The sequence below is a fragment of the Oncorhynchus nerka genome, linkage group LG12 (genome assembly GCF_034236695.1).
Source record: "Oncorhynchus nerka isolate Pitt River linkage group LG12, Oner_Uvic_2.0, whole genome shotgun sequence".
NCBI lineage: Eukaryota > Metazoa > Chordata > Actinopteri > Salmoniformes > Salmonidae > Oncorhynchus > Oncorhynchus nerka.
In genome coordinates this window covers 408,258-429,383 of record NC_088407.1, presented here as the reverse complement: position 1 = coordinate 429,383, position 21,126 = coordinate 408,258, and the positions used below count along the sequence as shown (strand labels likewise).

Sequence of the window (21,126 nt, the reverse complement as noted above, 5' to 3'; positions counted from 1 at the left end):
AGCCATCCATTTACATCCTGTATTACCTTATTGTAGAGCAATACTGGGATCATTTGGATTGGGTAAAGTAGTCTAGGTAAAACGTTCATTTTCAGGAGGGATATTCTACCCAACCAAGAAATGGGGAGAGTTCCAGCGCTCCAGATCCTGTCTTATTGTATCAAACAAGGGAACAAAATTGGCTTTGTACATTAGCTGGAATTTAGGAGTTACAAATATACCCAGATACATGAAACCTGAGGGAGACCATTTAAAAGGGAAGGGGGGAGAAGTATTAGGTACAGAGTGTAGGCTACCAAGTGGCATAGCCTCTGACATAGTTAGGTTAATCTTGTAGCCTGAGAATTCACTGAATAATTCAATTATATTAATAAGAGATGTAATTGAAGTCTCGGGTCTAGAGATGAATATCAGGACATCATCAGCATACAAGCTTATTTTATGGTGAACATCACCAATGAGCAGCCCCTGTATAGCAGGCGTTACCCTGATGGCCTCGGCCAGTGGTTCCATAACGAGTGCAAAGAGGGGGGATAAAGGACAGCCCTGTCTGGTACCTCTGTGTATAGAGAAGCTATTTGACCGTAGCCCATTAGTAAGGACAGCCCTGTCTGGTACCTCTGTGTATAGAGAAGCTATTTGACCGTAGCCCATTAGTAAGGACAGCCCTGTCTGGTACCTCTGTGTATAGAGAAGCTATTTGACCGTAGCCCATTAGTTAGGACAGCCCTGTCTGGTACCTCTGTGTATAGAGAAGCTATTTGACCGTAGCCCATTAGTAAGGACAGCCCTGTCTGGTACCTCTGTGTATAGAGAAGCTATTTGACCGTAGCCCATTAGTTAGGACAGCCCTGTCTGGTACCTCTGTGTATAGAGAAGCTATTTGACCGTAGCCCATTAGTAAGGACAGCCCTGTCTGGTACCTCTGTATATAGAGAAGCTATTTGACCGTAGCCCATTAGTAAGGACAGCCCTGTCTGGTACCTCTGTGTATAGAGAAGCTATTTGACCGTAGCCCATTAGTTAGGACAGCCCTGTCTGGTACCTCTGTATATAGAGAAGCTATTTGACCGTAGCCCATTAGTAAGGACAGCCCTGTCTGGTACCTCTGTGTATAGAGAAGCTATTTGACCGTAGCCCATTAGTAAGGACAGCCCTGTCTGGTACCTCTGTGTATAGAGAAGCTATTTGACTGTAGCCCATTAGTAAGGACAGCCCTGTCTGGTACCTCTGTGTATAGAGAAGCTATTTGACCGTAGCCCATTAGTTAGGACAGCCCTGTCTGGTACCTCTGTGTATAGAGAAGCTATTTGACCGTAGCCCATTAGTAAGGACAGCCCTGTCTGGTACCTCTGTGTACAGAGAAGCTATTTGACCGTAGCCCATTAGTAAGGACAGCCCTGTCTGGTACCTCTGTGTATAGAGAAGCTATTTGACCGTAGCCCATTAGTAAGGACAGCCCTGTCTGGTACCTCTGTGTATAGAGAAGCTATTTGACCGTAGCCCATTAGTAAGGACAGCCCTGTCTGGTACCTCTGTGTATAGAGAAGCTATTTGACCGTAGCCCATTAGTAAGGACAGCCCTGTCTGGTACCTCTGTGTATAGAGAAGCTATTTGACCGTAGCCCATTAGTAAGGACAGCCCTGTCTGGTACCTCTGTGTATAGAGAAGCTATTTGACCGTAGCCCATTAGTAAGGACAGCCCTGTCTGGTACCTCTGTGTATAGAGAAGCTATTTGACCGTAGCCCATTAGTAAGGACAGCCCTTTCTGGTACCTCTGTGTATAGAGAAGCTATTTGACCGTAGTCCATTAGTAAGGACAGCCCTGTCTGGTACCTCTGTGTATAGAGAAGCTATTTGACCGTAGCCCATTAGTAAGGACAGCCCTGTCTGGTACCTCTGTGTATAGAGAAGCTATTTGACCGTAGCCCATTAGTTAGGACAGCCCTGTCTGGTATCTCTGTGTATAGAGAAGCTATTTGACCGTAGCCCATTAGTAAGGACAGCCCTGTCTGGTACCTCTGTGTATAGAGAAGCTATTTGACCGTAGCCCATTAGTTAGGACAGCCCTGTCTGGTACCTCTGTGTATAGAGAAGCTATTTGACCGTAGCCCATTAGTTAGGACAGCCCTGTCTGGTACCTCTGTGTATAGAGAAGCTATTTGACCGTAGCCCATTAGTAAGGACAGCCCTGTCTGGTACCTCTGTGTATAGAGAAGCTATTTGACCGTAGCCCATTAGTTAGGACAGCCCTGTCTGGTACCTCTGTGTATAGAGAAGCTATTTGACCGTAGCCCATTAGTTAGGACAGCCCTGTCTGGTACCTCTGTGTATAGAGAAGCTATTTGACCGTAGCCCATTAGTAAGGACAGCCCTGTCTGGTACCTCTGTGTATAGAGAAGCTATTTGACCGTAGCCCATTAGTAAGGACAGCCCTGTCTGGTACCTCTGTGTATAGAGAAGCTATTTGACCGTAGCCCATTAGTTAGGACAGCCCTGTCTGGTACCTCTGTGTATAGAGAAGCTATTTGACCTTAGCCCATTAGTTAGGACAGCCCTGTCTGGTACCTCTGTGTATAGAGAAGCTATTTGACCGTAGCCCATTAGTAAGGACAGCCCTGTCTGGTACCTCTGTGTATAGAGAAGCTATTTGACCGTAGCCCATTAGTAAGGACAGCCCTGTCTGGTACCTCTGTGTATAGAGAAGCTATTTGACCGTAGCCCATTAGTAAGGACAGCCCTGTCTGGTACCTCTGTGTATAGAGAAGCTATTTGACCGTAGCCCATTAGTTAGGACAGCCCTGTCTGGTACCTCTGTGTATAGAGAAGCTATTTGACCGTAGCCCATTAGTTAGGACAGCCCTGTCTGGTACCTCTGTGTATAGAGAAGCTATTTGACCGTAGCCCATTAGTAAGGACAGCCCTGTCTGGTACCTCTGTGTATAGAGAAGCTATTTGACCTTGGCCCATTAGTTAGGACAGCCCTGTCTGGTACCTCTGTGTATAGAGAAGCTATTTGACCGTAGCCCATTAGTAAGGACAGCCCTGTCTGGTACCTCTGTGTATAGAGAAGCTATTTGACCGTAGCCCATTAGTAAGGACAGCCCTGTCTGGTACCTCTGTGTATAGAGAAGCTATTTGACCGTAGCCCATTAGTTAGGACAGCCCTGTCTGGTACCTCTGTGTATAGAGAAGCTATTTGACCGTAGCCCATTAGTTAGGACAGCCCTGTCTGGTACCTCTGTGTATAGAGAAGCTATTTGACCGTAGCCCATTAGTAAGGACAGCCCTGTCTGGTACCTCTGTGTATAGAGAAGCTATTTGACCGTAGCCCATTAGTTAGGACAGCCCTGTCTGGTACCTCTGTGTATAGAGAAGCTATTTGACCGTAGCCCATTAGTAAGGACAGCCCTGTCTGGTACCTCTGTGTATAGAGAAGCTATTTGACCGTAGCCCATTAGTAAGGACAGCCCTGTCTGGTACCTCTGTGTATAGAGAAGCTATTTGACTGTAGCCCATTAGTAAGGACAGCCCTGTCTGGTACCTCTGTGTATAGAGAAGCTATTTGACCGTAGCCCATTAGTTAGGACAGCCCTGTCTGGTACCTCTGTGTATAGAGAAGCTATTTGACCGTAGCCCATTAGTAAGGACAGCCCTGTCTGGTACCTCTGTGTATAGAGAAGCTATTTGACCGTAGCCCATTAGTAAGGACAGCCCTGTCTGGTACCTCTGTGTATAGAGAAGCTATTTGACCGTAGCCCATTAGTAAGGACAGCCCTGTCTGGTACCTCTGTGTATAGAGAAGCTATTTGACCGTAGCCCATTAGTAAGGACAGCCCTGTCTGGTACCTCTGTGTATAGAGAAGCTATTTGACCGTAGCCCATTAGTAAGGACAGCCCTGTCTGGTACCTCTGTGTATAGAGAAGCTATTTGACCGTAGCCCATTAGTAAGGACAGCCCTGTCTGGTACCTCTGTGTATAGAGAAGCTATTTGACCGTAGCCCATTAGTAAGGACAGCCCTGTCTGGTACCTCTGTGTATAGAGAAGCTATTTGACCGTAGCCCATTAGTAAGGACAGCCCTGTCTGGTACCTCTGTGTATAGAGAAGCTATTTGACCGTAGTCCATTAGTAAGGACAGCCCTGTCTGGTACCTCTGTGTATAGAGAAGCTATTTGACCGTAGCCCATTAGTAAGGACAGCCCTGTCTGGTACCTCTGTGTATAGAGAAGCTATTTGACCGTAGCCCATTAGTTAGGACAGCCCTGTCTGGTACCTCTGTGTATAGAGAAGCTATTTGACCGTAGCCCATTAGTAAGGACAGCAGCCTGAGGATCATCATATAGAACTTTCACCCATTTTATAAAGTTGTCCCCCAGACCAAATTTATTTAGAGCAAATAATAGGTAAGACCACTCCACACGATCAAATGCTTTCTCAGCATCTAGGGAGAGCACAAGACCATCTACAGCACTTTGTTGGTAGGCTTGAATTACATTAAGAAGCCGCCTGACGTTGTTGCATGACTTACGGCCCCTAATGAAGCCAGTTTGGTCTCCTTTCACAATTAGTGGCAATGAGTACTCTAATCTTGTGGCTAGAATTTTAGAAAGCAATTTTCTATCCACATTCAGAAGGGAAATTGGTCTGTACGAGGAACAAGACTCTGGACATTTTCCCTTTTTGAGAATAAGTGAAATGTTGGCTTCTCTCAGCGTTTGAGGGAGTTGGTCATTTGAAAATGAGTGGTTAAACATATCACGCAATGGCTCAAGGATCAGGCCATGGAACTCTTTAAAGAACTCACTACAAAACCCGTCTGGTCCTGGGGCCTTACCATTTTGCAGATTCTTAATTGCGAGCATTATCTCTTCCTTGGTAATAGGGGCATTAAGGAGGGACCTCTGTTCTTCGGAGATAGTAGGGAGCTCAATCTTACCAAAGAAGTTCTCCATTAATTTGGGTGCATCCTTTGGCAGTTCTGAGGCATAAAGGTTTGTATAAAATTTCTTAAATTAGTCACTTATCAATTTATTTTCATATAAATGATTACCATCAGAATCAGTAATAGTAGCAATTGACTGAGAGTCAGCCCTCTTTTTAGCTATGTATGTCAAGTACTTTCCTGGCTTATCGCCATGTTCATATAGCTTTTGCCTGACAAATCTCATTTTCTTTTCAGCGTCCTGTGTTAGGAGAGAGTCTAACGTTGATCTAATGACTGATATTTCTTTTAATAGGGCAGGAGTGGGCGTTTTAATGTCCTTCTCTTTAGTTCCTAATTCACCCTCTAACATGTTTTGCTTTTCCCGCTTTTTCCGTCTCTTAGTAGCTGTGTATGACATAATCAGACCCCTGGCATACGCTTTACAGGTCTCCCAAAGGAGCCAGGGGTTATCTGTTGATTGAGAGTTAATAGAGAAAAATGCTTTAAACTCTGTTATAAAGTATGATGTGAATGTATGGTCTTTAAGAATGGTTGTGTTCAACCTCCAATGTCTTGACCGATTGAATGCCCCGTTGAGTTTTATGTCCAGGATCACCTCAGCATGATCAGATATGACTATGCTTCCTATCCTAGCAGATAAAACAGACTGCAAAGACGTCTTGGGCATAAAAAAATAATCTATTCTAGTCTGACATCCATGAGGTGCAGAGAAAAAAAGTGAACTCTCTGTTGGAGGGATGGAAAGCTCTCCAGACATCCGCATACCCCATATCATCACAAATAACTTTAAGAGACTTAGCTTGAGGAGAGAGTGAAGCTATACCACTGGGAAACTTATCAATAAGGGGGTTCAACAGGCAGTTAAAATCTCCTCCAACCACTGCAGTGTCTGAGTTTAATTCTGAAAAGTCTAGAAATGCCTTAGTGGTGAAATCAGGGGGGTGAGCAGGGGGAGGTAAATATTCATTATGGAAATGTTCTGCCCTTGTAAAGTACCATTAATTATAACAAAGCGACCAAATTTTATCTTTCACACAATTCAAGACCTTAAGTGGTAAGTTCTTTTTCACCAGAATTGCTACACCTCTACTTCTGGATGTAAATGATGAGAAAAACACTTGACCAAACCCTCCTTGTTGTAATTTCAGGTGCTCCTTATCATCCAAATGGGTTTCTTGCAACAGTGCAATATCAATATTTTCTTTTTTCAAAAAAGACAATACTTTCTTCCTCTTAATGGGGTTATGGCTCCCTCTAATGTTCCACGTACATACATGCAGTCTGTTATCTGCCATTGTATCTTGACCATTCAATATTCAGACTGGATCCTGGATGTAAAAGTGGGGTGGTACCTTTTTCCATGTGTTGAACTCTCCTCTATCTCACTGAGCATAAACAAAAAATATGAACCCTGAACTCGAACTATACTAAACCCAAAAATGAAACATGTAAAAATCCAAAAGGGGGTTTTCCCACTAGCTAACATGCAGGGGATTTCAACTCTCCAATGTAGACTCTTAAGTCCGCATTGCCGCTCAATAGCCTCATCCTTTATATATATGGAAAAGAAAATCAATAGAAGAAGATTGAGGCTCTTCCACCTAAAACCAAGCCTGGGCACCAATATGAATTCACACATATCTCAGCCTGAGCTATAGCGGCTATTACTTTAGCAAGAAAAATAATAAAGTTACGAATATTACTGAGCCGGAGTACGTGGGGACTCACACCACTGTTTCGTGATCAGATTCAACCAAAAATAATAAAGTTACGAATATTACTGAGCCGGAGTACGTGGGGACTCACACCACTGTTTCGTGATCAGATTCAACCAACAATAATAAAGTTATGAATATTACTGAGCCGGAGTACGTGGGGACTCACACCACTGTTTCATGATCAGATTCAACCAACAATAATAAAGTTATGAATATTACTGAGCCGAGAGTGCGTGGGGACTCACACCACTGTTTCGTGATCAGATTCAACCAACAATAATAAAGTTACGAATATTACTGAGCCGGAGTCGTGGGGACTCACACCACTGTTTCGTGATCAGATTCAACCAACAATAATAAAGTTACGAATATTACTGAGCCGGATGCGTGGGGACTCACACCACTGTTTCGTGATCAGATTCAACCAACAATAATAAAGTTACGAATATTACTGAGCCGAGATGCGTGGGGACTCACACCACTGTTTCGTGATCAGATTCAACCAAAAATAATAAAGTTACGAATATTACTGAGCCGGATGCGTGGGGACTCACACCACTGTTTCGTGATCAGATTCAACCAACAATAATAAAGTTACGAATATTACTGAGCCGGAGTACGTGGGGACTCACACCACTGTTTTCGTGATCAGATTCAACCAACAATAATAAAGTTACGAATATTACTGAGCCGGAGTGCGTGGGGACTCACACCACTGTTTCGTGATCAGATTCAACCAACAATAATAAAGTTACGAATATTACTGAGCCGGAGTGCGTGGGGACTCACACCACTGTTTCGTGATCAGATTCAACCAACAATAATAAAGTTACGAATATTACTGAGCCGGAGTACGTGGGGACTCACACCACTGTTTCGTGATCAGATTCAACCAACAATAATAAAGTTACGAATATTACTGAGCCGGAGTACGTGGGGACTCACACCACTGTTTCGTGATCAGATTCAACGAACAATAATAAAGTTACGAATATTACTGAGCCGGATCGTGGGGACTCACACCACTGTTTCGTGATCAGATTCAACCAACAATAATAAAGTTACGAATATTACTGAGCCGGAGTACGTGGGGACTCACACCACTGTTTCGTGATCAGATTCAACCAAAAATAATAAAGTTACGAATATTACTGAGCCGGAGTACGTGGGGACTCACACCACTGTTTCGTGATCAGATTCAACCAACAATAATAAAGTTACGAATATTACTGAGCCGGAGTACGTGGGGACTCACACCACTGTTTCGTGATCAGATTCAACCAACAATAATAAAGTTACGAATATTACTGAGCCGAGATGCGTGGGGACTCACACCACTGTTTCGTGATCAGATTCAACGAACAATAATAAAGTTACGAATATTACTGAGCCGGAGTACGTGGGGACTCACACCACTGTTTCGTGATCAGATTCAACCAACAATAATAAAGTTACGAATATTACTGAGCCGGATACGTGGGGACTCACACCACTGTTTCGTGATCAGATTCAACCAACAATAATAAAGTTACGAATATTACTGAGCCGGACTCACACCACTGTTTCGTGATCAGATTCAACCAACAATAATAAAGTTACGAATATTACTGAGCCGGAGTTCACACCACTGTTTCGTGATCAGATTCAACCAACAATAATAAAGTTACGAATATTACTGAGCCGGATACGTGGGGACTCACACCACTGTTTCGTGATCAGATTCAACCAACAATAATAAAGTTCTGAATATTACTGAGCCGGAGTACGTGGGGACTCACACCACTGTTTCGTGATCAGATTCAACCAACAATAATAAAGTTACGAATATTACTGAGCCGATGCGTGGGGACTCACACCACTGTTTCGTGATCAGATTCAACCAAAAATAATAAAGTTACGAATATTACTGAGCCGAGTACGTGGGGACTCACACCACTGTTTCAGATTCAACCAACAATAATAAAGTTCACGAATATTACTGAGCCGGATACGTGGGGACTCACACCACTGTTTCGTGATCAGATTCAACCAACAATAATAAAGTTACGAATATTACTGAGCCGAGATGCGTGGGGACTCACACCACTGTTTCGTGATCAGATTCAACCAACAATAATAAAGTTACGAATATTACTGAGCCGGAGTACGTGGGGACTCACACCACTGTTTCGTGATCAGATTCAACCAACAATAATAAAGTTACGAATATTACTGAGCCGGAGTGCGTGGGGACTCACACCACTGTTTCGTGATCAGATTCAACCAACAATAATAAAGTTACGAATATTACTGAGCCGGATACGTGGGGACTCACACCACTGTTTCGTGATCAGATTCAACGAACAATAATAAAGTTACGAATATTACTGAGCCGGAGTACGTGGGGACTCACACCACTGTTTCGTGATCAGATTCAACCAACAATAATAAAGTTACGAATATTACTGAGCCGGATGCGTGGGGACTCACACCACTGTTTCGTGATCAGATTCAACCAAAAATAATAAAGTTACGAATATTACTGAGCCGGAGTACGTGGGGACTCACACCACTGTTTCGTGATCAGATTCAACCAACAATAATAAAGTTACTGAATATTACTGAGCCGGAGTACGTGGGGACTCACACCACTGTTTCGTGATCAGATTCAACCAACAATAATAAAGTTACGAATATTACTGAGCCGGATGCGTGGGGACTCACACCACTGTTTCGTGATCAGATTCAACGAACAATAATAAAGTTACGAATATTACTGAGCCGGTGCGTGGGGACTCACACCACTGTTTCGTGATCAGATTCAACCAACAATAATAAAGTTACGAATATTACTGAGCAGGAGTCACGTGGGGACTCACACCACTGTTTTTCGTGATCAGATTCAACCAAAAATAATAAAGTTACGAATATTACTGAGCCGGAGTACGTGGGGACTCACACCACTGTTTCGTGATCAGATTCAACCAACAATAATAAAGTTACGAATATTACTGAGCCGAGTACGTGGGGACTCACACCACTGTTTCGTGATCAGATTCAACCAACAATAATAAAGTTACGAATATTACTGAGCCGGAGTACGTGGGGACTCACACCACTGTTTCGTGATCAGATTCAACGAACAATAATAAAGTTACGAATATTACTGAGCCGGAGTACGTGGGGACTCACACCACTGTTTCGTGATCAGATTCAACCAACAATAATAAAGTTACGAATATTACTGAGCCGGAGATGCGTGGGGACTCACACCACTGTTTCGTGATCAGATTCAACCAAAAATAATAAAGTTACGAATATTACTGAGCCGGAGTACGTGGGGACTCACACCACTGTTTCGTGATCAGATTCAACCAACAATAATAAAGTTACTGAATATTACTGAGCCGGAGTACTGGGGACTCACACCACTGTTTCGTGATCAGATTCAACCAACAATAATAAAGTTACGAATATTACTGAGCCGGAGTACGTGGGGACTCACACCACTGTTTCGTGATCAGATTCAACCAACAATAATAAAGTTACGAATATTACTGAGCCGGAGTGCGTGGGGACTCACACCACTGTTTCGTGATCAGATTCAACCAACAATAATAAAGTTACGAATATTACTGAGCCGGAGTACGTGGGGACTCACACCACTGTTTCATGATCAGATTCAACCAACAATAATAAAGTTATGAATATTACTGAGCCGGATTGGGGACTCACACCACTGTTTCGTGATCAGATTCAACCAACAATAATAAAGTTACGAATATTACTGAGCCGGAGTACGTGGGGACTCACACCACTGTTTCGTGATCAGATTCAACCAACAATAATAAAGTTACGAATATTACTGAGCCGAGTACGTGGGGACTCACACCACTGTTTCGTGATCAGATTCAACCAACAATAATAAAGTTACGAATATTACTGAGCCGGAGTACGTGGGGACTCACACCACTGTTTCGTGATCAGATTCAACCAACAATAATAAAGTTATGAATATTACTGAGCCGGAGTACGTGGGGACTCACACCACTGTTTCGTGATCAGATTCAACCAACAATAATAAAGTTACGAATATTACTGAGCCGGAGTACGTGGGGACTCACACCACTGTTTCGTGATCAGATTCAACCAACAATAATAAAGTTACGAATATTACTGAGCCGGAGTGCGTGGGGACTCACACCACTGTTTCGTGATCAGATTCAACCAACAATAATAAAGTTATGAATATTACTGAGCCGGAGTACGTGGGGACTCACACCACTGTTTCGTGATCAGATTCAACCAACAATAATAAAGTTACGAATATTACTGAGCCGGAGTACGTGGGGACTCACACCACTGTTTCGTGATCAGATTCAACCAACAATAATAAAGTTACGAATATTACTGAGCCGGAGTACGTGGGGACTCACACCACTGTTTCGTGATCAGATTCAACCAACAATAATAAAGTTATGAATATTACTGAGCCGAGTGCGTGGGGACTCACACCACTGTTTCGTGATCAGATTCAACCAACAATAATAAAGTTACGAATATTACTGAGCCGGAGTACGTGGGGACTCACACCACTGTTTCGTGATCAGATTCAACCAACAATAATAAAGTTATGAATATTACTGAGCCGGAGTGCGTGGGGACTCACACCACTGTTTCGTGATCAGATTCAACCAACAATAATAAAGTTACGAATATTACTGAGCCGGAGTACGTGGGGACTCACACCACTGTTTCGTGATCAGATTCAACCAACAATAATAAAGTTACGAATATTACTGAGCCGGAGTACGTGGGGACTCACACCACTGTTTCGTGATCAGATTCAACCAACAATAATAAAGTTACGAATATTACTGAGCCGGAGTACGTGGGGACTCACACCACTGTTTCGTGATCAGATTCAACCAACAATAATAAAGTTACGAATATTACTGAGCCGGAGTACGTGGGGACTCACACCACTGTTTCGTGATCAGATTCAACCAACAATAATAAAGTTACGAATATTACTGAGCCGGAGTACGTGGGGACTCACACCACTGTTTCGTGATCAGATTCAACCAACAATAATAAAGTTACGAATATTACTGAGCCGGAGTACGTGGGGACTCACACCACTGTTTCGTGATCAGATTCAACCAACAATAATAAAGTTACGAATATTACTGAGCCGGAGTACGTGGGGACTCACACCACTGTTTCGTGATCAGATTCAACCAACAATAATAAAGTTACGAATATTACTGAGCCGGAGTGCGTGGGGACTCACACCACTGTTTCGTGATCAGATTCAACCAACAATAATAAAGTTACGAATATTACTGAGCCGGAGTACGTGGGGACTCACACCACTGTTTCGTGATCAGATTCAACCAACAATAATAAAGTTATGAATATTACTGAGCCGGAGTACGTGGGGACTCACACCACTGTTTCGTGATCAGATTCAACCAACAATAATAAAGTTACGAATATTACTGAGCCGGAGTGCGTGGGGACTCACACCACTGTTTCGTGATCAGATTCAACCAACAATAATAAAGTTATGAATATTACTGAGCCGGAGTACGTGGGGACTCACACCACTGTTTCGTGATCAGATTCAACCAACAATAATAAAGTTATGAATATTACTGAGCCGGAGTGCGTGGGACTCACACCACTGTTTCACACCACTGTTTCTGAGCCGGAGCACGTGGGGACTCACCCACTGTTTCGTGATCAGATTCAACCAACAATAATAAAGTTACGAATATTACTGAGCCGGAGATGCGTGGGGACTCACACCACTGTTTCGTGATCAGATTCAACCAACAATAATAAAGTTACGAATATTACTGAGCCGGAGTACGTGGGGACTCACACCACTGTTTCGTGATCAGATTCAACCAACAATAATAAAGTTACGAATATTACTGAGCCGGAGTACGTGGGGACTCACACCACTGTTTCGTGATCAGATTCAACCAACAATAATAAAGTTACTGAATATTACTGAGCCGGAGTACGTGGGGACTCACACCACTGTTTCGTGATCAGATTCAACCAACAATAATAAAGTTACGAATATTACTGAGCCGGAGTACGTGGGGACTCACACCACTGTTTCGTGATCAGATTCAACCAACAATAATAAAGTTACGAATATTACTGAGCCGAGTACGTGGGGACTCACACCACTGTTTCGTGATCAGATTCAACCAACAATAATAAAGTTACGAATATTACTGAGCCGGAGTACGTGGGGACTCACACCACTGTTTCGTGATCAGATTCAACCAACAATAATAAAGTTATGAATATTACTGAGCCGAGTACGTGGGGACTCACACCACTGTTTCATGATCAGATTCAACCAACAATAATAAAGTTATGAATATTACTGAGCCGGAGTACGTGGGGACTCACACCACTGTTTCATGATCAGATTCAACCAACAATAATAAAGTTATGAATATTACTGAGCCGGATCACGTGGGGACTCACACCACTGTTTCGTGATCAGATTCAACCAACAATAATAAAGTTACGAATATTACTGAGCCGGAGTACGTGGGGACTCACACCACTGTTTCGTGATCAGATTCAACCAACAATAATAAAGTTACGAATATTACTGAGCCGGATGTACGTGGGGACTCACACCACTGTTTCGTGATCAGATTCAACCAACAATAATAAAGTTACGAATATTACTGAGCCGGAGTACGTGGGGACTCACACCACTGTTTCGTGATCAGATTCAACCAACAATAATAAAGTTACGAATATTACTGAGCCGGAGATGCGTGGGGACTCACACCACTGTTTCGTGATCAGATTCAACCAACAATAATAAAGTTACGAATATTACTGAGCCGGAGTACGTGGGGACTCACACCACTGTTTCGTGATCAGATTCAACCAACAATAATAAAGTTACGAATATTACTGAGCCGGAGTACGTGGGGACTCACACCACTGTTTCGTGATCAGATTCAACCAACAATAATAAAGTTATGAATATTACTGAGCCGGAGTACGTGGGGACTCACACCACTGTTTCGTGATCAGATTCAACCAACAATAATAAAGTTATGAATATTACTGAGCCGAGATGCGTGGGGACTCACACCACTGTTTCGTGATCAGATTCAACCAACAATAATAAAGTTACGAATATTACTGAGCCGGAGTACGTGGGGACTCACACCACTGTTTCGTGATCAGATTCAACCAACAATAATAAAGTTATGAATATTACTGAGCCGATGCGTGGGGACTCACACCACTGTTTCGTGATCAGATTCAACCAACAATAATAAAGTTACGAATATTACTGAGCCGGAGTACGTGGGGACTCACACCACTGTTTCGTGATCAGATTCAACCAACAATAATAAAGTTACGAATATTACTGAGCCGATGCGTGGGGACTCACACCACTGTTTCGTGATCAGATTCAACCAACAATAATAAAGTTATGAATATTACTGAGCCGGAGTACGTGGGGACTCACACCACTGTTTCGTGATCAGATTCAACCAACAATAATAAAGTTATGAATATTACTGAGCCGGAGTACGTGGGGACTCACACCACTGTTTCGTGATCAGATTCAACCAACAATAATAAAGTTACGAATATTACTGAGCCGGAGTACGTGGGGACTCACACCACTGTTTCGTGATCAGATTCAACCAACAATAATAAAGTTACGAATATTACTGAGCCGGAGTACGTGGGGACTCACACCACTGTTTCGTGATCAGATTCAACCAACAATAATAAAGTTACGAATATTACTGAGCCGGAGTTGGGGACTCACACCACTGTTTCGTGATCAGATTCAACCAACAATAATAAAGTTATGAATATTACTGAGCCGGAGTACGTGGGGACTCACACCACTGTTTCGTGATCAGATTCAACCAACAATAATAAAGTTACGAATATTACTGAGCCGGAGTACGTGGGGACTCACACCACTGTTTCGTGATCAGATTCAACCAAAAATAAGCAAAGTTATTCAATGCTGTGGAGGTGCAGCTTAAAGTTATTTACCCGAGAGAGTCAATAAACGCAGCAGCCTCTTCAGGTGTGTAGAGCTTTTTAGGTGATCCGTTGACCATAATCTTCAATGTGGCCGGGTACAACAGTGCGTAGTCCATCTTCATTCTCCTGAGTCGAGCCTTCGCCTCATCAAACGCTTTGCGTCTTCGTACAACCGCTGTGGAATAATCATTGAAGAATGAGACCTTTGGACCTTTATGTTGACTACCATCAGAGCCGATGTTTCTAGCCGCATCCATGACGCGCTGCTTGTCGGTGAAGTTGTGGAGCTTTATAACCACCGGCCGTGGGCGTTGATTGGGGCCCGGTATCGGTGCTTGAGAGCGATGGGCTCTGTCCAGCTTCACACGACCAGCCTTAGTGTCCATTTGTAGGTAGCCAGGGATCCATTCCTCAAAGAATTTTACTGAACGTGTCCCTTCAGAATTTTCCGGGAGTCCCACAACACAAATATTGCATCTGCGTCCTCGATTATCCAAGTCGTCAATGTGCTCCGCCATTTCGCGCACCTGTTTCTCAAGTGCTTTTATCTTAGCGTCCATAGATGTAGTTGAAGTATCCACTGCAGCAATTCTTCCTTCCGCCTCAACAACCCGTTTCACAACGCTCTGTATTTCAGCTGAATGGCCTGCTATTGCTTCCAAGACCGTTCTTATCTTAGCATCGATCACTTTAGTAATGTTATCAGTCATCTTTTGAATCATCAGGTCCATTGTGCCCGGGTCCGCAATGGTGTTAGCTTCGCTAACGTTAGCTAGCTCCTCATGCACATCCACAGGGGTGGTGGTTTTGGTCGACTTCTTAGTAGTTCTATTGGGCATGTTGTCAGAGATTTTTGCGAAATAGTCGTCAAGACTCATTATATGGTAACTTATTTAGCCAATTCTACCACTTTTTCAAGCTAGGAGATTAATGTAAGAATATAAATTTACGAATGCCACGAGAGCTCGCTGAAACACCGTGTTCTCTCTACGGCGCCATTTTGTTCCCCTATTTCATAGTTTTGATGTCTTCACTATTATTCTACAATGTAGAAAATAGTAAAAATAAAGAAAAACCCTGGAATGAGTAGGTGTGTCCAAACTTTTGACTGGTACTGTACATACTGAACAACAATATAAACGCATTCATGTCAAAGGTTTTAATGAGTTACAGTTCATATACGGAAATCAGTGAAATAAAGTCCCTAATCTATGGATTTCACACGACTGGGATTACAGATATTAATCTGTTGGTCACAGATACCTTAAAGGGGTATCTTAGGGGTTTGGATCAGAGAACCAGTCAGTATCTGGTGTGACCACCATTTGCCTCATGCAGTGTACACATCTCCTTCACATAAAGTTGATCAGGCCTGTGGAATTATGTATTTTGATATTTTTTCCAATGAATAAAAATGAATAGGCAGCAGCTACACTTCTACTCTTGAGTCTCACTGGGTCTCTAAGAGCTGAGAGTCTCACTGGATCTCTAAGAGCTGAGAGTCTCACTGGATCTCTGAGAGTCTCACTGGATCTCTGAGAGTCTCACTGGGTCTCTGAGAGTCTCACTGGGTCTCTGAGAGTCTCACTGGGTCTCTGAGAGTCTCACTGGGTCTCTGAGAGTCTCACTGGGTCGCTGAGAGTCTCACTGGGTCGCTGAGAGTCTCACTGGGTCTCTGAGAGTCTCTGAGAGTCTCACTGGGTCGCTGAGAGTCTCACTGGGTCGCTGAGAGTCTCACTGGGTCGCTGAGAGTCTCACTGGGTCGCTGAGAGTCTCACTGGGTCTCTGAGAGTCTCACTGGGTCTCTGAGAGTCTCACTGGGTCGCTGAGAGTCTCACTGGGTCTCTTAGGAGCTGAGAGTCTTTTATATATATATATATATACACACACTGTATATATGAAAGTCTATATTTCCTATGTTGTGTTACAGGGAGTGTTTATGTTTGTGTCTAATCGTGATGAGTTTGGTCGTCTGGTCTCCTCCTCCAACTACAACACCAGCAGACTTCATCCGGACATGTGGCAGATCTTTGACAACCCTCTGGTGAGAGCACACACACACACACACACACACACACACACACATCACACACACACACACACACACACATACATCACACACACATACATCACACACACACACACACATACATCACACACACATACATCACACACACATACATCACACACACACCATCACACTCACACACACACACACACACACACACACATACATCACACACACACACACACACACATACATCACACACACCATCACACACACACACACCATCACACACACCATCACACTCACACACACACACACACACACACACACACACATACATCACACACACACACACACCATCACACACACACACACCATCACACTCACACACACACACACCATCACACACACACACACACACACCATCACACACACCATCACGCACACCATGGTAATATATGTTATATATGTGTTATAGGACTGGAAGGAGAAGTATATCCATGGTAATATATGTTATATATGTGTTATAGGACTGGAAGGAGAAGTATATCCATGGTAATATATGTTATATATGTGTTATAGGACTGGAAGGAGAAGTATATCCATGAAAACTACTCTAAGATCTTTGAAGACAACCAGACCATCGTGGAGCAGCCGTGCCCTGATGTGTACTGGTTCCCATCCTTTACAGACAGGATGTGTGATGATCTGGTGGAAACCATGGAAGACTTTGGAGGATGGAGTGGAGGAAGACATACGGTGAGGAGGAGGAGGGAGGGAGGGAGGGGGAGGAGGAGGAGGAGGGAGGGAGGAGGAGGAGGAGGAGGGAGAGGGAGGGAGGGAGGGAGGGAGGGAGGAGGAGGAGGAGGAGAGGGAGGGAGGGAGGGAGGGAGGGAGGGGGAGGAGGGAGGGAGGAGGAGGAGAGGGAGGAGGAGGAGGAGAGGGAGAGGGAGAGGGAGTGTGCATCTGTGACTACTATGTCTCTTTGGTCAACTGTTTTCTTCTGTGTGTTTTCCAGGATGAGCGTCTTGCAGGGGGCTATGAGAACGTCCCGACTGTAGATATTCATATGAACCAGATTGGTTTTGAGAAGGAGTGGCTCAAGTTCCTAAAAGAATACATCAGCCCTGTTACTGAGAAACTCTACCCAGGCTACTTCCCCAAGGTACAATCACAGACACATGTTAAATACTTATCCACAAATCACATAACAGTAAAGAGGACGTGTTTTTCCTTTAAAAAAGGAAGTCTTGCGATGCCCTGAGACATATCGTCAGTAATGACTCGTACCTTGATCTCCTGTGGCTCCTCCTACTTCGCCCTCTTCCTTTCGTTGGCCTCCTCAATGTGCTACTTTCCCAGGTTGACTTTCAGCTCCCAGTCTTCAGCTGTTGTGAGAAGACTTGTGGAGGTTCTGCTAGGTGGTATTGTCTGTCCCCTGTCCCCTGGCTCTGACGATTGCCCGTTTGATTTGCTGTTTCCACAATGGCTTTAGTCACCTGGTCGTGGCACCTGCGGTAGCGACTCTCACCTGGGGCTGTGCTCAAGGGTTCCTCTCTTCAGGCACAGAGGGCATGATGGTGAATCGACCTTGCCCCAGCAGAACGGGTTAGATGGGCTTGGTAGAACATGTATGCGCTGAGGCTTTCCAAAGCTCGGTCCATGTGACCTTACGCTCCACCGCTTGCTCCCATCTTGTCCAGGCTCCTTGTTGCCTCATTCCGACCATCCTGCCGGCTTGCTCCCATCTTGTCCAGGCTCCTTGTTGCCTCATTCCGACCATCCTGCCGGCTTGCTCCCATCTTGTCCAGGCTCCTTGTTGCCTCATTCCGACCATCCTGCCGGCTTGCTCCCATCTTGCTCCTTGTTGCCTCATTCCGACCATCCTGCCGGCTTGCTCCCATCTTGTCCAGGCTCCTTGTTGCCTCATTCCGACCATCCTGCCGGCTTGCTCCCATCTTGTCCAGGCTCCTTGTTGCCTCATTCCGACCATCCTGCCGGCTTGCTCCCATCTTGTCCAGGCTCCTTGTTGCCTCATTCCGACCATCCTGCCGGCTTGCTCCCATCTTGTCCAGGCTCCTTGTTGCCTCATTCCGACCATCCTGCCGGCTTGCTCCCATCTTGTCCAGGCTCCTTGTTGCCTCATTCCGACCATCCTGCCGGCTTGCTCCCATCTTGTCCAGGCTCCTTGTTGCCTCATTCCGACCATCCTGCCGGCTTGCTCCCATCTTGTCCAGGCTCCTTGTTGCCTCATTCCGACCATCCTGCCGGCTTGCTCCCATCTTGTCCAGGCTCCTTGTTGCCTCATTCCGACCATCCTGCCGGCTTGCTCCCATCTTGTCCAGGCTCCTTGTTGCCTCATTCCGACCATCCTGCCGGCTTGCTCCCATCTTGTCCAGGCTCCTTGTTGCCTCATTCCGACCATCCTCTACTGCTGCTGACACTTCCTCCTGTACCAGCTTCCGTCGGTTTTTCCCTTGGACCGTAGCGTGGCGTTGTAATGCCCACCAACACGCTGTGCCGTAACCGTGACTCAGCCTGCTCCACTTGCTTCCTGTCCTCCCCTCTATCCCGGCCTAGGAGACTTTCTGGTCCCTTGACTCCCAGTATTGTCGCACGTCCCTTGTACGGCTTACCATGAATTCATCGTTCAGGCAGCTGATGGGTATCTTCAGTTTGTTCTTCTGACAGAACAGGGCGATGCTGCTTTGAGGTATTCCCAGCCATTTTCTAAGGGTGGCTGTTATCTCTGGACTGTAGAGATCCTCGTAGACAAGGAGGATCCAGAGAATCAGTGGGAGTGTTGGTGTCATCCATCAGTGGGAGTGTTGGTGTCATCCATCAGTGGGAGTGTTGGTGTCATCCATCAGTGGGAGTGTTGGTGTCATCCATCAGTGGGAGTGTTGGTGTCATCCATCAGTGGGAGTGTTGGTGTCATCCAGACCTTGAACTTGCCTTGTCCACTGCAGCCGACCACCAGCTCTTGGTTGATTGTCTTGATGAATCCCTCGGCTGCTGTCAAACAGACTCTTCAGCGGTTTCTCTGCGACGGATGGGATCTGTGTGTCTCGGATGGCGAAGCGGAACTTGTCCACAGTCTTCCTCATCTTCAGCGGTTTCTCTGCGACGGATGGGATCTGTGTGTCTCGGATGGCGAAGCGGAACTTGTCCACAGTCTTCCTCATCTTCAGCGGTTTCTCTGCGACGGATGGGATCTGTGTGTCTCGGATGGCGAAGCGGAACTTGTCCACAGTCTTCCTCATCTTCAGCGGTTTCTCTGCGACGGATGGGATCTGTGTGTCTCGGATGGCGAAGCGGAACTTGTCCACAGTCTTCCTCATCTTCAGCGGTTTCTCTGCGACGGATGGGATCTGTGTGTCTCGGATGGCGAAGCGGAACTTGTCCACAGTCTTCCTCATCTTCAGCGGTTTCTCTGCGACGGATGGGATCTGTGTGTCTCGGATGGCGAAGCGGAACTTGTCCACAGTCTTCCTCATCTTCAGCGGTTTCTCTGCGACGGATGGGATCTGTGTGTCTCGGATGGCGAAGCGGAACTTGTCCACAGTCTTCCTCATCTTCAGCGGTTTCTCTGCGACGGATGGGATCTGTGTGTGCGGAACTTGTCCACAGTCTTCAGCTTTAGACTTCACTGGCTTGAAACTCATCCGTGCCCAGGTGGCAAGCTTCTCCAGCCCCTTCAAAATCCACCTACTCCCTGGGACGGATGTTGTCACAGTCAGGTTGTCCATGAAGGCTCTGATAGGAGGTTGTCGCACACCAGACTTGGTCAGCGGGCCTCTGCATTCCACCGCAGCTGACTTCACCAGTATGTTCATGACAAGGGCGAACAGGTTACCAACATTTTGAAATATCACAAATACATTTAACCAGCTTCCTCCGAGACTGTCATATATGTACAGGTTCTTGTATGAATAACACCCCCCACCCCCCCCCCCCAGGCCCAGGCGGTGATGAATTTTGTAGTCCGGTATCGTCCAGATGAACAGCCGTCTCTCCGTCCGCATCACGACTCCTCCACCTTCACCATCAACGTAGCACTCAACAGCAAGGGAGTGGATTACCAGGTACACACCGGGCCTGGACTGGGAATTGTTTTAGTTTGGGGTTTATTTGAAAATACCACATTTTTTCAAATACTCAAGTAATCTAATAGAGTTTACACTTAAAGGCAACTCGTTTCTATTGATATCGAATACAGGTCTCAGAGAAACAAATCATATTTGGAATTATTTTGAAGGTATGCAAGTTATTTCAAAACAAATATATATTTATTTGATGGCTGCCAAATATTTGATGAGAAAACTACAACAGTTGAATTAGTCCAGATATACACTGAGTAAACAACCCATTAAGAACAGCTATTACCATAGCAACATAGTTGATACATAGGAC

The 21,126-nt window shown here is 44.9% G+C and overlaps 1 protein-coding gene across 4 annotated transcripts in view; it reads left to right on the top strand.

Moving 5' to 3' along the window:
• Positions 1 to 21,126, top strand: part of plod3 (procollagen-lysine, 2-oxoglutarate 5-dioxygenase 3) — a 120,071-nt gene that overhangs the window by 76,456 nt on the left and 22,489 nt on the right. For all 4 annotated transcript variants that reach the window (XM_065025104.1, XM_065025103.1, XM_065025102.1 and 1 more), the window contains 4 exons: positions 16,636 to 16,749; positions 17,296 to 17,472; positions 17,732 to 17,878; positions 20,673 to 20,798. In XM_065025104.1, the coding sequence (XP_064881176.1) occupies positions 16,636 to 16,749; positions 17,296 to 17,472; positions 17,732 to 17,878; positions 20,673 to 20,798 (564 nt within the window). The remainder of the gene's footprint in view (positions 1 to 16,635; positions 16,750 to 17,295; positions 17,473 to 17,731; positions 17,879 to 20,672; positions 20,799 to 21,126) is intronic.